At 46.1% G+C, this 16,295-nt stretch overlaps 1 protein-coding gene across 1 annotated transcript in view; it reads left to right on the top strand.

Annotated features, from left to right (window-relative positions):
• Positions 1 to 16,295, top strand: part of LOC306917776 (activated CDC42 kinase 1-like) — a gene marked incomplete at its 5' end in the record, with an annotated part of 66,693 nt that overhangs the window by 22,529 nt on the left and 27,869 nt on the right. Inside the window, 5 exons of the mRNA XM_079530685.1 lie at positions 3,843 to 4,046; positions 4,495 to 4,644; positions 6,546 to 6,641; positions 15,290 to 15,471; positions 16,135 to 16,261. Coding sequence (XP_079386811.1) covers positions 3,843 to 4,046; positions 4,495 to 4,644; positions 6,546 to 6,641; positions 15,290 to 15,471; positions 16,135 to 16,261 — 759 coding nt within the window. The remainder of the gene's footprint in view (positions 1 to 3,842; positions 4,047 to 4,494; positions 4,645 to 6,545; positions 6,642 to 15,289; positions 15,472 to 16,134; positions 16,262 to 16,295) is intronic.

The following is a 16,295-nucleotide window of genomic DNA, read 5'->3' as shown; positions in this document are numbered from 1 at the left end:
GCGATTCTATTTTCAAAGAACTTTTTGCCAGTCTCATATGAGGTAGAGGAGATTGTACAAGGGAGGCTACTCAAAGTTATTGTCAAATATGAAAAGACTACTTTGACTTTGATAAATGTATATGCTCCTGTGAATCCAGGGGAACGCTGTATTTTCTTAGAAAAATTAGCAAGTGTATTATTAGGGTGTGCTTCAACAGAGCTGGTGTACATTGGGGGGGACTACAATTGTACAGCTGAGGACATGGACCGTAATCACTTAGAACCCAATGCACAGTCTAGGAAAATATTGAATCGCATTATTGAGACATTTGAACTGGCAGATGTGTGGCGCTCAAAACATGGAAACACTAGACAGTATTCATGGGCTCATACTAGAGAAAACTACATCTCACTAGCCAGGCTGGATAGATTTTATGTTTTTGAGCATCAGTTACAAAGTTTTAAATCTTGTTTGTTGTGTCCGGTAGGGTTTTCAGATCACTGTTTACTAATAGGGAATGTGTTTATAAGTGGGGTGAAACCCAAGAGCGCATATTGGCATTTCAACACTGTTTTGCTAGACGATGGTCACTTTAGGAATTGTATTGATTTTTTTTGGAAACAATGGAAGTTGAAGAAGTGTGAGTTCAGCTCTGTACAGCAGTGGTGGAATGTGGGAAAAATACAAATCCAACAATTTTGTAACCAATACAATTTCAATGTCACTAGAGAGGTCACGCAATCAATGAAAGATCTAGAGACTGATATAGTGGAACTTGAACTTCTAAGCAGTTCCACAGGAAATCAAGGCCATATTCAGGCACTTAAAGCTAAAAAAAAGGCGTTGGATGATCTGCTGGGGATTAGAGCACAGGGGGCGCTGGTTCGCTCACGCTTCCAAAACATCAAAGAGATGGATGCTCCATCCAAATTCTTTTTTAACCTAGAAAAAAAGAATGGTCAAAATCGGCTTATCCATTGCATTCGCTCAGCTGATGGAAACGAGCTCACAGAGTCAACTGATATAAGGAGAAGGGCGGTGGAGTTCTACTCAGAGCTATACACAAGCGAATATAGAGAGGATCCACAGACGTTAGAGCAGTTCTTAAGCAACTTGCCACAAGTTTCAGCACAAGACAACACAGAGCTAGAGCGCCCACTGACACTGCAGGAACTGCAGGAGGCGCTGATGAGCATGGAAAATGGAAAATCACCAGGAATAGATGGCCTCCCTGTGGACTTTTACAAATCCTTGTGGTCCACGATAGGGGAGGACCTGCTTGAAGTCCTGAGTGACAGCTTGATGGGAGAGAAATTACCTCTCAGCTGCCGGAGAGCGGTTATCACTCTGCTGCCCAAAAAGGGAGATCTATGTGAGATCAAAAACTGGAGACCAGTGAGTCTGTTGTGTGCTGACTATAAAATCCTCTCAAAAGTATTGGCAAACAGGTTGAGAAAAGTGATGGAGCATGTCATACATGTTGATCAATCGTATTGTATCCCTGGCAGATCAATTGGCGATAACATTTCCCTTGTTCGGGACTATTTGGAAGTCTCTAGTTCATTAGACCTAAGATTTGGTCTGATTTCACTGGACCAACAAAAAGCCTTCGACCGCGTGGAACAACAATACCTATGGAAGACGTTTGAGGCTTTTGGTTTTTCCCCTGCGTTTGTAAGCATGATTAGAACTCTCTATGTTGAAATTGAAAGTGTATTGAAGGTTAATGGTGGTTTGAGTGCTCCTTTCAAAATCAAGAGGGGTATTCGGCAAGGTTGCGCGATGTCAGGGATGCTGTATTCGTTAGCCTGTGAACCTCTGCTATGTCAGATTAGGAAGGAATTAAGAGGGGTAAAAGGAAAGGAAAATATGGCACCTCTACATCTCTCTGCATACGCGGATGACATCATGGTAGCGGTTGCAGATGATAGTGATGTCCAGAAGCTAATGCATTTAACAGAGTGCTATGGAAAAATTTCGTCCTCAAAGATAAATTGGGAAAAGAGTACTGCCTTGCTAGTGGGAAAGTGGCATGGGAACGAACCTAAACTACCAGATAGACTGACATGGGGGAAGAAAGGAATTAAGTATTTAGGAATTCATTTGGGAGATCAATCTGAAGTAATGAAGAACTGGGTTGGGGTGGTGGAAAAGATGGAGGGAAGATTAAAGAAGTGGAAATGGCTCTTACCAAGGATGTCCTATAGGGGGCGTACACTGGTCATCAACAACTTAGTGGCCTCTGCGTTGTGGCACCGCCTGAATGTGCTAGAGCCTCCACCAGGACTACTAGCACGATTACAGTGTTTAATTGTTGATTTCTTCTGGGATAGACTACACTGGGTACCTCAGAGTGTTGTATTTTTGCCAAAAGAAGAAGGGGGACAAGGGTTGGTTCACTTAGAGAGTAGGAAGACAGCATTCAGATTACAATTTTTGCAGAAATACATGTATGGAGCACAAAACGTTCCATGGAGGAAAATGGCAGAGTGTTTTTTTTGTAAGGTTGGAAACTTAGGTTTTGGGAAAAACTTGTTCTTCTTTGACTACTCAGGCCTTAAGATAAATAATTTGACACCCTTCTATAATAGTGTGTTGAAAGTGTGGCTTTTGATGGAAAAACGCACCAGGAGTTCTAACCCATCCTTGTACTGGCTGCTGAGGGAGCCGGTAATCAAGGGGGCTCGGCTGGGCCCCACAGTGGAGGAAGTGCCGACGGGGACTCTAATAAACAAAGGCCTTACTACAGTCCAACACCTGCTAGAAACTGCTGGAGCACATATGGACAATGCAGTGGAGGTGGCGAGAAGACTGGAGGTCCGATCTGTTCGTGTAGCAGGGAGGATGCTGGAAAAGATCAGGATGGCCGTCACACACGAGGATAGAACATTGCTGGAGGAGTGGTCCAATGGACGAAAAGCACCGAATGAAACGGATGTTTTTCCCGGGCTGTGCATCAGGCCACAACTTGGCGACTGTCAAGGACAATTGCTGGGAATGGACAGTCGGTCATGGATGCAGATGGAATCGGTTAGCGGGAAAACGCTCTACCAGGGGTGTGTCAAAGTCTTAAACAAGGAAAAACTCAAAAATAGAGTAGACACACCCTGGAGGAAACATCTCAATGTACACTCTGATGTAAAACCTGCCTGGAGCACATTATACAAACCACCATTAACAAAACATACGAGTGATCTGCAATGGCGTGTGTTGCACGGTATTATAGCAGTGAATGCCTTTGTGTCCGTTCTGAACCCTGAGACTTCAGATAACTGTATGTTTTGCACACAAAGAGAAACCATTTTTCACTGTTTTACATTATGTGCAAGATTGGAAGCCATGTTTAAGTCACTTAGTACTTTGTTGACGGCCTTTGGAGAGGTTTTTACGACACAAATGTATATTTTTGGTTATAGGTATGGAAAGAAAAACAAGAAGAAAGGCAGATTGCTAAATTACCTATTTGGACAGGCGAAATTGGCGACCTATTTAAGTAGGAAAGAAAGAATGGATGGAGGACAGAGGTGTGATTGTCTAGCAATTTTAAAAAATCTAGTTAAAGCAAGAGTTTTGTTTGAATACAAATTTTATGAAAAAATGGATGAATTGGAGGTTTTTAAGGGTGTTTGGGACTATGAAAGTGTGCTTTTTTCTGTAAATGATGAGGGAGTCACTTTTGTAAATGAATTGCTCTAAAAATCAAAAAAAAAAAGAAAAAAAGAAAAAGGGGTAATGTCCTATTGTAATTTGTAACTGTTTCTTAAAATGTAAACAATTTCAAGAATAAAGAGGTTGTTAAAAGTCAAAGTCTCTCTCTCTGTCTCTCTCTGTCTTTCTCTCTCTCTCTCTCTCTCTCTCAGGTGTTTCCGGGTAAGCGACCTGACGCCGACCCCCAGCACCCCGCCCTGGCCCCTCCCCCCCAGGGGGCGTCGGCCAGCGACCCAAAGGGGGCGTCGCTCACCTGTCTGATCCGGGAGGCGGAGCTACAGCTGTTCGAGCGGCTCGGCGACGGATCCTTCGGAGTGGTCAGGAGAGGAGAGTGGACCGGGCCCAATGGACGAGTGGTGAGAGAGAGAGACATAGAATGGAGGAGAGAGAGAGAGAGAGAGAGAGAGAGAGAGAGAGAGAGAGAGAGAGAGAGAGAGAGAGAGAGACAGAGAGAGGAGAGACAGAGACAGAGACAGAGACAGAGACAGAGACAGACAGAGACAGAGACAGAGACAGAGACAGGAGAGAGAGACAGAGACAGGAGAGAGAGAGAGACAGAGACAGAGAGAGGAGAGAGACAGAGAGAGAGAGAGAGAGAGAGGGAGGGGGGACCGGGCCCACTGGGCGAGTGGTGAGAGTGAAACATATAGACACAGAATGGAGGAGAGAGAGAGAGAGAGAGTGTAACTAAGTGTCTCTCTCCCCCAGGTGTCTGTAGAGAGAGAGAGAGTGTAACTAAGTGTCTCTCTCCCCCAGGTGTCTGTAGAGAGAGAGAGAGTGTAACTAAGTGTCTCTCTCCCCCAGGTGTCTGTAGCAGTGAAGTGTCTAAAGGGGGGGGTCCTGGACTCGGACGCCCTGGATGACTTCATCAGGGAGGTGAACGCCATGCACTCCCTGACCCACCAGAACCTGATCCAGCTGTACGGGATCGTCCTGACGCAGCCCATGAAGATGGTACTGCACGCACGCACGCACGCACGCACGCACGCACGCACGCACGCACGCACGCACGCACGCACGCACGCACGCACGCACGCACGCACGCACGCACGCACGCACGCACGCACGCACGCACGCACGCACACACGCACGCACGCACACACGCACTCTCTCTCTCAGCCCACTAAGATGGTACCATACACACACACACACACACACACACACACACACACACACACAAACACACAGACGCATGCATGCACACAAGCAAGCAAGCACAAACTCTCAGTGCACAGGTAATCTGAGATATCACATGAGCAGAGCCACACCGCCACTAAATGCAGTAGCTTTGCAATAAATGGTCAATCTCAGCTGAAGAGTCTTAACCCATTTAGACCTGAGACCAGATTCTACAAAATGTCTTCTAAATCATGTCAGTTTTCAGAAAACCCCATGTTTCTATATCAGTGGTTCTCACAGGGTTAAACCTCATGTTTCTATATCAGTGGTTCTCACAGGGTTAAAACCTCATGTTTCTATATCTGTGGTTTTCACAGGGTTAAAACCTCATGTTTCTATATCAGTGGTTCTCACAGGGTTAAAACCTCATGTTTCTATATCAGTGGTTCTCACAGGGTTAAACCCTCATGTTTCTATATCTGTGGTTTTCACAGGGTTAAAACCTCATGTTTCTATATCAGTGGTTCTCACAGGGTTAAAACCTCATGTTTCTATATCAGTGGTTCTCACAGGGTTAAAACCTCATGTTTCTATATCTGTGGTTTTCACAGGGTTAAAACCTCATGTTTCTATATCAGTGGTTCTCACAGGGTTAAAACCTCATGTTTCTATATCAGTGGTTCTCACAGGGTTAAAACCTCATGTTTCTATATCTGTGGTTTTCACAGGGTTAAAACCTCATGTTTCTATATCTGTGGTTTTCACAGGGTTAAAACCTCATGTTTCTATATCAGTGGTTCTCACAGGGTTAAACCTCATGTTTCTATATCAGTGGTTTTCACAGGGTTAAACCTCATGTTTCTATATCAGTGGTTCTCACAGGGTTAAAACCCTTTGTGTCTATATCAGTGGTTCTCACAGGGTTAAACCTCATGTTTCTATATCAGTGGTTCTCACAGGGTTAAACCTCATGTTTCTATATCAGTGGTTCTCACAGGGTTAAACCTCATGTTTCTATATCAGTGGTTCTCACAGGGTTAAACCTCATGTTTCTATATCAGTGGTTCTCACAGGGTTAAACCTCATGTTTCTATATCAGTGGTTCTCACAGGGTTAAAACCTCATGTTTCTATATCAGTGGTTCTCACAGGGTTAAAACCTCATGTTTCTATATCAGTGGTTCTCACAGGGTTAAACCTCATGTTTCTATATCAGTGGTTCTCACAGGGTTAAACCTCATGTTTCTATATCAGTGGTTCTCACAGGGTTAAACCTCATGTTTCTATATCAGTGGTTCTCACAGGGTTAAACCTCATGTTTCTATATCAGTGGTTCTCACAGGGTTAAACCTCATGTTTCTATATCAGTGGTTCTCACAGGGTTAAAACCTCATGTTTCTATATCAGTGGTTCTCACAGGGTTAAACCTCATGTTTCTATATCAGTGGTTCTCACAGGGTTAAAACCTCATGTTTCTATATCAGTGGTTCTAACTATTTCATGTCAAGGACCCCCAGAATTATATGAAATTGTCCGCCCACCCCCAACTGAAAATATGAGATATAAAATATGAGCCTCCCAGAAGCAAAGATTTGAGTTAAAAACGTTTGTTCTGAAATAATATATATTCAAAGATTTGCGGCACATTTTAAAGATGTTTTTGTGTGGTGCGTGCGTGCGTGCGTGCGTGCGCGTGTGCGTGCGTGTGTTGTGTGCGTGCGCGTGGTGTGTGTCTAGGTAACAGAACTGGCTCCTCTAGGGTCTCTGTTGGATCGTCTGAGGAAGAGACAGGGACACATCATCATCTCCTCTCTGTGTGGCTACGCTGTGCAGGTAAACTATAAGAAGAGACAGGGACACATCATCATCTCCTCTCTGTGTGGAGACGCTGTGCAGGTAAACTATAAGAAGAGACAGGGACACATCATCATCTCCTCTCTGTGTGGAGACGCTGTGCAGGTAAACTATAAGAAGAGACAGGGACACATCATCATCTCCTCTCTGTGTGGAGACGCTGTGCAGGTAAACTATAAGAAGAGACAGGGACACATCATCATCTCCTCTCTGTGTGGCTACGCTGTGCAGGTAAACTATAAGAAGAGACAGGGACACATCATCATCTCCTCTCTGTGTGGAGACGCTGTGCAGGTAAACTATAAGAAGAGACAGGGACACATCATCATCTCCTCTCTGTGTGGAGACGCTGTGCAGGTAAACTATAAGAAGAGACAGGGACACATCATCATCTCCTCTCTGTGTGGAGACGCTGTGCAGGTAAACTATAAGAAGAGACAGGGACACATCATCATCTCCTCTCTGTGTGGAGACGCTGTGCAGGTAAACTATAAGAAGAGACAGGGACACATCATCATCTCCTCTCTGTGTGGAGACGCTGTGCAGGTAAACTATAAGAAGAGACAGAGACACATCATCATCTCCTCTCTGTGTGGAGACGCTGTGCAGGTAAACTATAAGAAGAGACAGGGACACATCATCATCTCCTCTCTGTGTGGAGACGCTGTGCAGGTAAACACTACCAACTAAAATAAGTTATATTAACACTTAGCCCGCTAGCATTTATTGAAAAATTAGGATCTAATTCACGCCAGCATTTTTTAAATTTGAGCTCTTATTTTGAAAAGCCGAATTTACGGTCCACTAGCAGTAGACATAACCTAGGATTGATTGATTGAAAATTGTATTAACAGTTTGCAGAATTACAGTACATTTCAAGTACAAACTCAATACAAAGGCTGTTAACTGTGAGTGGACGACCCAATTAAGCATTACACTTGTTTACAACAGGGTCCACCATGTTCAATTCATCAAAACATTTAGAGACGTACAAATAGACACTTCTATATAGACAAAGAACAGAACAGGAATTCATCATAATGGAGGTAAAAAGGGAAAAGAAACATATACAGTGAGGGGAAAAGGGGGGGGGCGGTGGGGGGGGGATTCAGATTTTACGGGGGCCAGTTTCGAATTGCAGCCATCCGTAGGTGCCCTTTGAGAGCGGTTTTGAAGGAGTCAAGGGATTTGCATGTCTTAATGACTGTTGGTAGGGCGTTCCACATTTTGGTGGCATAGGAGCGAAAATAATTTAGTCCCTTGTTTGTGCCGAATCTGGGTTGTACATGGTTCGTTGCACTCCCTCTGGTGTTGTGGGTGTTGACTTCGTTAACATTAAGGAAGTATCTAGACAGGTACATGGGTATCTTGGTGGAGTATCGAATCTTGTGGACCAGACCCATTGCAAGATGCTGTACTCTGTCGTCGACCCTAAGCCATGCCAGTCTGTCAAAGTGGGCAGGGGTGAGGCCAAGTAGGAGCCTGACCAGTTTTTTTGGGAAGTCTGGAGCCTAGTTTTAAGGGCCTTTGAGGTGCTGTGGTACCAGGAGGTGCATGCATAGTCAAAGAAGCCTTGTACGAGGGCTCCTGTTAAGGTCTTCAAGGTGTTTTTGTCGACCAGTGAGGCGATCCTGTAAAGGAATCTTGTTCTTTGGTTGACTTTTTTGATTACGTTGGTGGCCATTTTATCACCGGAAAGATTAGCTTCCAGGTTGGAACCTAGGTAGGTAATTTCATCTTTACGTGTGATAACATTGTCACCCACTCTAACCAAGAAGCCATTTGCCTTGCTGAGATTACTATTAGATCCAAAGAGAATGGATTCAGTTTTTCCCAGGTGTAAAGATAGTTTGTTATCAGCGAGCCAGGTGCAGATTCTACCGAGTTCAGAGCTGAGGGCATTTTCAACCTGCAGTTTGTCCCTGTCCGAGACCAGCAGTGCCGAGTCATCTGTGAACAGGAACAAGTTGCAGTCACAAGCTGAAGTCATGTCGTTTACATATATTAGGAACAGTAGAGGCCCTAGTATGCATCCTTGTGGAACGCCACAGCTCACTGGGAGGGGGGGGGACAGTGTTCCGTTCACTTCCACCATCTGTTCTCTCCCCTCCAGGTAGGATTGCATCCAGCTCACTGATGTGCTATCGAAACCAATTGCTTTTAGCTTGTTAACCAGTATGGAGTGGTTCACGGTGTCAAAAGCCTTTTGGAGGTCCAGCATGACCATGCCGCAGTATTTGCCAGCATCCACCTCTTGTTTGATGTGGTCGCTCAAATAGAGAAGGCATGTGTCAGTGGAGTGGGATGTTCTGAAGCCAGATACAATAATGTATTAGTGGCAAGATACTTTTCAACCTGTTCATAGACTATTTTTTCCATCACTTTCGAGATGGAGCTTAGAATAGAAATAGGGCGGTAGTTGCCGGGGTCTAATTTACTCCCTTTCTTGTGCAGGGGGGTTACTTTGGCCAGTTTGAAATCTAGTGGGACCTGTCCCTGTTTGATGGAGAGATTTACTATGTGGGTGATGATTGGAGCTATAGAGATGGCTGAGTCTCTGAGAAATTTGGAGGGAATATTGTCATGGCCTGTGGCCTTGTGGGGTTGGAGGGCACTCAGTTTCTTAAGTACCTCATCAGTTGTTACCATAACTAGTTTAAAATCGTCTTTACAAACTAGCTCGATCGATCGAATGCACTATACAAGTGCAATTGCCATTAATCTTCGGTAATGGCGTTAAGCGCCAGTATCAAAATTAGGCTTCAATTGACAATGATCTTCGGCAATGGCGCTATAATAGTCACTTTGTGTGCCCACGCAAAAGTGGGTGAAAATCACTTTCACCTAGAAAATCCATTCATTTTTTTTAAATTCAGCTGACAGTGGAGACACATGCTGGAACTTTTTACTTTGAAATGTTTTATAGTTTCTGAGTTATTTAATTTAAACGCCAAATGCATTCTCAATGGCGAAAACACAAACTTTGGCACCATGAGCTGAGTAAGGAATGCTATATAGAGTCTGGACCTACAGCCCCATGAGCTGGACTTACAGCCCCATGAGCTGGTCCTACAGCCCCATGAGCTGGTCCTACAGCCCCATGAGCTGGTCCTACAGCCCCATGAGCTGGTCCTACAGCCCCATGAGCTGGACCTACAGCCCCATGAGCTGGTCCTACAGCCCCATGAGCTGGACCTACAGCCCCATGAGCTGGACCTACAGCCCCATGAGCTGGTCCTACAGCCCCATGAGCTGGACCTACAGCCCCATGAGCTGGTCCTACAGCCCCATGAGCTGGTCCTACAGCCCCATGAGCTGGACCTACAGCCCCATGAGCTGGACCTACAGCCCCATGAGCTGGACCTACAGCCCCATGAGCTGGTCCTACAGCCCCATGAGCTGGACCTACAGCCCCATGAGCTGGTCCTACAGCCCCATGAGCTGGTCCTACAGCCCCATGAGCTGGACCTACAGCCCCATGAGCTGGTCCTACAGCCCCATGAGCTGGTCCTACAGCCCCATGAGCTGAGTAACAGAAGCTGTCATTTCCGTTCATGAAAATATCTTTTTTTATTTCCTTTTATGCTAAGCAACAAGCTATATATGCTTAGATGTTTTCTATGTATATTTGGATAAATGTGCGCGACTGTAAAGACGAAACGGAAGTGGCGAGGAGGCTCCACTTCCGCATGAGACCTCCTCCATTGGTCCAGACTGTATGATGTAGTTTATAGAGACCTCTTCCATTGGCCCAGACTGTATGATGTAGTTTATAGAGACCTCCTCCATTGGTCCAGACTGTATGATGTAGTTTATAGAGACCTCCTCCATTGGTCCAGACTGTATGATGTAGTTTATAGAGACCTCTTCCATTGGCCCAGACTGTATGATGTAGTTTATAGAGACCTCTTCCATTGGTCCAGACTGTATGATGTAGTTCATAGAGACCTCTTCCATTGGCCCAGACTGTATGATGTAGTTTATAGAGACCTCCTCCATTGGCCCAGACTGTATGATGTAGTTTATAGAGACCTCCTCCATTGGTCCAGACTGTATGATGTAGTTCATAGAGACCTCTTCCATTGGTCCAGACTGTATGATGTAGTTTATAGAGACCTCTTCCATTGGTCCAGACTGTATGATGTAGTTTATAGAGACCTCCTCCATTGGTCCAGACTGTATGATGGAGCGTTTGGAAATGGCGGAGACAACAGTCTGGTGACGCCAGACCAACACCTTCCTTGATTTTTGGTTCTTTGTTTCACCTGTGGTCAGGTGTGTTGATGGTCAGGTGTGTTTATCTGAGTTCACCTGTGGTCAGGTGTGTTGATGGTCAGGTGTGTTGATCTGAGTTCACCTGTGGTCAGGTGTGTTGTGTGGTGGATTATTAATACTCATAACAGAGACTTTAAGAAATAATCGAGGTAGAGAGTGGACTGAAACAATGTTACTTTATTACAAGGGTTTGGTCTGTACCCACCCAGGGAGACTGCACGTATGCAAGCCTCCCAAGCTGTAGAAATGAGTCTCTCTTATACACAATGAAGAAACACAAATACATTTGAGGTGTGGTCAGTGGTCAGTGGACATGGTCAAACATGGGTCTTGGGTAAGAATAGGTCATCTTGACAGGCAATCAACAGGTGGAAGCCTTGCTCCTTAAGCTCTTTAAGGCAGTGTAGTATTCTCTCCCACTACAGTTGATGGTCAGGTGTGTTTATCTGAGTTCACCTGTGGTCAGGTGTGTTGATGGTCAGGTGTGTTTATCTGAGTTCACCTGTGGTCAGGTGTGTTGATGGTCAGGTGTGTTGATGGTCAGGTGTGTTGATGGTCAGGTGTGTTGATCTGAGTTCACCTGTGGTCAGGTGTGTTGATGGTCAGGTGTGTTTATCTGAGTTCACCTGTGGTCAGGTGTGTTGATGGTCAGGTGTGTTGATGGTCAGGTGTGTTGATGGTCAGGTGTGTTGATCTGAGTTCACCTGTGGTCAGGTGTGTTGATGGTCAGGTGTGTTGATCTGAGTTCACCTGTGGTCAGGTGTGTTGATGGTCAGGTGTGTTGATGGTCAGGTGTGTTGATGGTCAGGTGTGTTGATGGTCAGGTGTGTTGATGGTCAGGTGTGTCCTGTTAATCCTGTGCCTATTTAACAACCCATTCTGGGCGGGAACCCCTTTTGGTGTTAGCATTATGATATGCTTTAGCTATTGAAAAATAGCAGATCTACAAGCTCATAGCGCGCCTACGAGCTTGTAGGTCTGCTATTTTTGAAAAGTCGAAGAACGACTGACATAGACACATAGTTTTTTCAAAAAACTGTCAGGATCCGGTCAAAACACCCCGTGTTTGGTCGTGTTCTCTGTTGGATTATTGTCTTTGCTAGTGTTGAGCTCCTGCAAACCTTTGTTTGAGGCATGGCGTATCTGGAGCTGTGTGTGTGTGTGTGTGTGTGTGTGTGTGTGTGTGTGTGTGTGTGTGTGTGTGTGTGTGTGTGTGTGTGTGTGTGTGTGTGTGTGTGTGTGTGTGTGTGTGTGTGTGTGTGTGTGTGTGTGTGTGTGTGTGTGTGTGTGTGTGTGTGTGTGTGTGTGTGTGTGTGTGTGTGTGTGTGTGAGCATGTTTTTAGCCTCAAAACAGGAATAGATGACTTTAAGCATGAGTCTTGTAAACTGTACTGTGTTTTCCTTGACTTCAGAGACGCCTTTGGAACATTAAGCCACAAAGTCATGATTCAATCACTGGAGGAAATACAGCTGCCCCAGATGTTTATTGACATTGTGAAAAATGTTTACAGGGGCTCCTTTATTCAGGTAATATGTGGGAAAGATCTAACCCAGCCAACACCACTACAGATAGGCATTAAAACTGGCTGTCCATGGAGCGCAGTACATTTTATTATTGCCACCAACCAATGGAAGTGGATGTGTCAGTGTGCCCCCCACGGTGTGATCTCCCCCAACCCTGTACAGGGATACGCGGATGACATTTCCTTGGCCTCTAGGGAAGAGAGCACAATCAAAAACATACTCTCCAGGACGGACCGCTTTTTAGAATGGTCAGGCCTAGAGGTCAAAAACACGAAATGTGCTGTCTTGTACGAAAGGAGGAGTGGAGGGAACCGGTGGTACCACTCCAAAACAGACACACCCCCAGTTTTCACCATAGCCTCGAAACCCCTACGTGTAAACGCTCTCCATGAGACATAGAACTACCTTGGACATAAAATCAACATCGCAGGAGAATGGAAGGAGCAGGTCAACAACATCTTGTCTGATTTTACATCTCGGCTGGACCTGATTGACAGGTGTCCACTGCCCCTGACTATGAAGTTGGAAGCAATCAGACAGGTGGCGCTCTGTTCTCTAATGTCCACATTCAACAGAAAGGTCTGCGTGAGATGAATGACAAAACAGTGGGCCTAGTGCGAAAATGGTTTGGACTCAACTCACACAGCACCCGCGACATAATTTTTCATCCACAGTGGGAGGGAGGACTGGGGGTCCCAAACGTGGAATGGATCTATACCAGCATGAGGATTTCTCACCTCTTAAAAATGTTAAACAACGACGACAAGGATGTTAGGGAGCTGGCTCGATCCTCCCTGTTCCTGGACCTAAGGAGGCGTAAGGTCCCACTGGCCAGGGAGTTAGAGCCACACTTCCTTGGCTTCCGGAGGAAACCCAACGGGAAACTGGACACCCGTTCCGCTGGCTTTGGGGTTTGGTCGGACTGGCCAGACCTAAATTACCTCTGTGTCCGTACTGGAGTGTCCCTGGAGTGGGTGCGGTCTGACTCAGAGACTGTGAGGGTCTCCGAGGATATCATAACTGACCCCCTCACCCAGGTCAGGGCAACGGTCACCTATGCTGGACACAGTCACCTGCTAACATCTACAGGTGCCAGACGAGTCCTCATGGATGTACACCAGCACCAACAACAAGCTTGCATGTCTTCCCCATGCTGATCACTCCGTTTCACACGCATTCATCAAGAACACTGCACTCAATGAGGACATTATCACATTTACAGTTAAGGCCAGACTACAAGTCCTTCCCACCAGACTCAATCTATCCATCTGGTTCCCCACCACTCAGGTCCCTCATTGCTTGCACCACACCACAGAACAGATCACTGAAACACTGTCACACATCTTGAATGGATGTTATGCATATAAAGGAATGTACATAGCACGCCATGATAGAGTAGTGGAACTCATAGCAAAGGATATATCAAAATACCATGCATCTTCAGTGAGAATGTACAAACATTCCAAGGTCATTCCATCCATGTTCCAACTCAGTGATAACTCAGATACCTTTACATCTCTAGCAGCTAATACACCAGATATTGTTGTGGTTGATGAAGAGTCCAGAGAAGTGTCTGTATTAGAGATAGCCTGCACCTTTGACCACAGCCTAGAGGAAGCCTTTATGACCAAGGTCATAAAATACCAACCACTTCTACATAACATCTCAGAGCTGGGCTATAGGTGCAGACTATTTGTCTTTATATTTGGCAGCCTAGGGCATACGCACAGACTGGTTGTTAGAGGGTTCCAACAACTTGGGATGCCCAAAAAGGAGGCAAAAAGGCTGGCAAAGTATTGTGGTGTCTCTGCTATAATTGGCAGCCGTCATATATGGGCGGAGACGCTGTTACTTATACCCATAGAGTACTGAGTACTTATACTTATACCCATAGAGTACTGAGTACTGTTACTTATACCCATAGAGTACTGAGTACTGTTACTTATACCCATAGAGTACTGAGTGACATGCCTGTTACTTATACCCATAGAGTACTGAGTGACATGCCTGTTACTTATACCCATAGAGTACTGTGTGACATGCCTGTTACTTATACCCATAGAGTACTGTGTGACATGCCTGTTACTTATACCCATAGAGTACTGAGTACTGTTACTTATACCCATAGAGTACTGAGTGACATGCCTGTTACTTATACCCATAGAGTACTGTGTGACATGCCTGTTACTTATACCCATAGAGTACTGAGTACTGTTACTTATACCCATAGAGTACTGAGTGACATGCCTGTTACTTATACCCATAGAGTACTGAGTGACATGCCTGTTACTTATACCCATAGAGTACTGTGTGACATGCCTGTTACTTATACCCATAGAGTACTGTGTGACATGCCTGTTACTTATACCCATAGAGTACTGAGTACTGTTACTTATACCCATAGAGTACTGTGTGACATGCCTGTTACTTATACCCATAGAGTACTGAGTACTGTTACTTATACCCATAGAGTACTGTGTGACATGCCTGTTACTTATACCCATAGAGTACTGAGTACTGTTACTTATACCCATAGAGTACTGAGTACTGTTACTTATACCCATAGAGTACTGTGTGACATGCCTGACATGTCTGACTTTGCAGATGTAACTTTAATGCACCTATAATATTTGTGTCCTTGTATGCATATCCTTTGTGTGGACATAAATAAATGGTTAAAATGTGTGTGTGTGTGTGTGTGTGTGTGTGTGTGTGTGTGTGTGTGTGTGTGTGTGTGTGTGTGTGTGTGTGTGTGTGTGTGTGTGTGTGTGTGTGTGTGTGTGTGTGTGTGTGTGTGTGTGTGTGTGTGTGTGTGTGTGTGTGTGCAGGTGGCGTGCGGCATGGCGTATCTGGAGCAGAGGCGTTTCCTCCACAGAGACCTCGCCGCCCGGAACGTCCTCCTCTCCACCAACGACACGGTGAAGATCGGAGACTTTGGCCTCATGAGGGCGCTGCCGAGCCACACCGACCACTATGTGATGGACGAGGGACACAAGGTGCCCTTCGCCTGGTAAGACCCTCTGGGGGGTCCCTGGGGGGGTCTAGGGGGTCCCTGGGGGGGTCTAGGGGGTCCCTGAGGGGGTCAAGGGGTCCCTGAGGGAGGGGCTCCCTGAAGGGGTCCCTGAGGGAGGGGGTCCCTGGGGGGGTCTAGGGGGTCCCTGAGGGGGTCAAGGGGTCCCTGAGGGAGGGGGTCCCTGAAGGGGTCCCTGAGGGAGGGGGTCCCTGAGGGAGGGGGTCCCTGGGGGGGTCTAGGGGGTCCCTGAGGGGGTCAAGGGGTCCCTGAGGGAGGGGGTCCCTGAAGGGGTCCCTGAAGGGGTCCCTGAGGGAGGGGGTCCCTGAGGGAGGGGGTCCCTGAGGGAGGGGGTCCCTGAGGGGGTCCCTGAGGACTAACCCTAACCCCTGGGGGTCCCGGAACACCCAAACACATCTCTCTGTTTTCACTAATTTTTACATTCAATGTTTGTGTTTTAAACACAAACATTGAAATCCATTGACAATAAATGGCCAGTTTTAAGTGTTTGTGTAAACAAAATGTAAATGTAAAACAAAATGATCTCCTTCTCTCTCCCCCTCCCCCCCACCTCTCTCTCTCTCTCTCTCTCTCTCTCTCTCTCTCTCTCTCTCTCTCTCTCTCTCTCTCTCTCTCTCTCTCTCTCTCTCTCTCTCTCTCCAGGTGTGCTCCAGAGTCTCTCTCCCATCGTACGTTCTCCCATGCGTCAGACACCTGGATGTTTGGAGTGACTCTGTGGGAGATGTTCACGCACGGCCAGGAGCCGTGGCTGGGGCTGAACGGGAGCCAGGTGCACACACACACACACACGCACGCACGCACGC

The sequence above is a fragment of the Electrona antarctica genome (genome assembly GCF_951216825.1).
Source record: "Electrona antarctica genome assembly, contig: scaffold_55, whole genome shotgun sequence".
Taxonomy (NCBI): domain Eukaryota; kingdom Metazoa; phylum Chordata; class Actinopteri; order Myctophiformes; family Myctophidae; genus Electrona; species Electrona antarctica.
The sequence above is the reverse complement of the archived record's forward strand: the minus strand, read 5'-3'. Positions and strand labels throughout refer to the sequence as shown.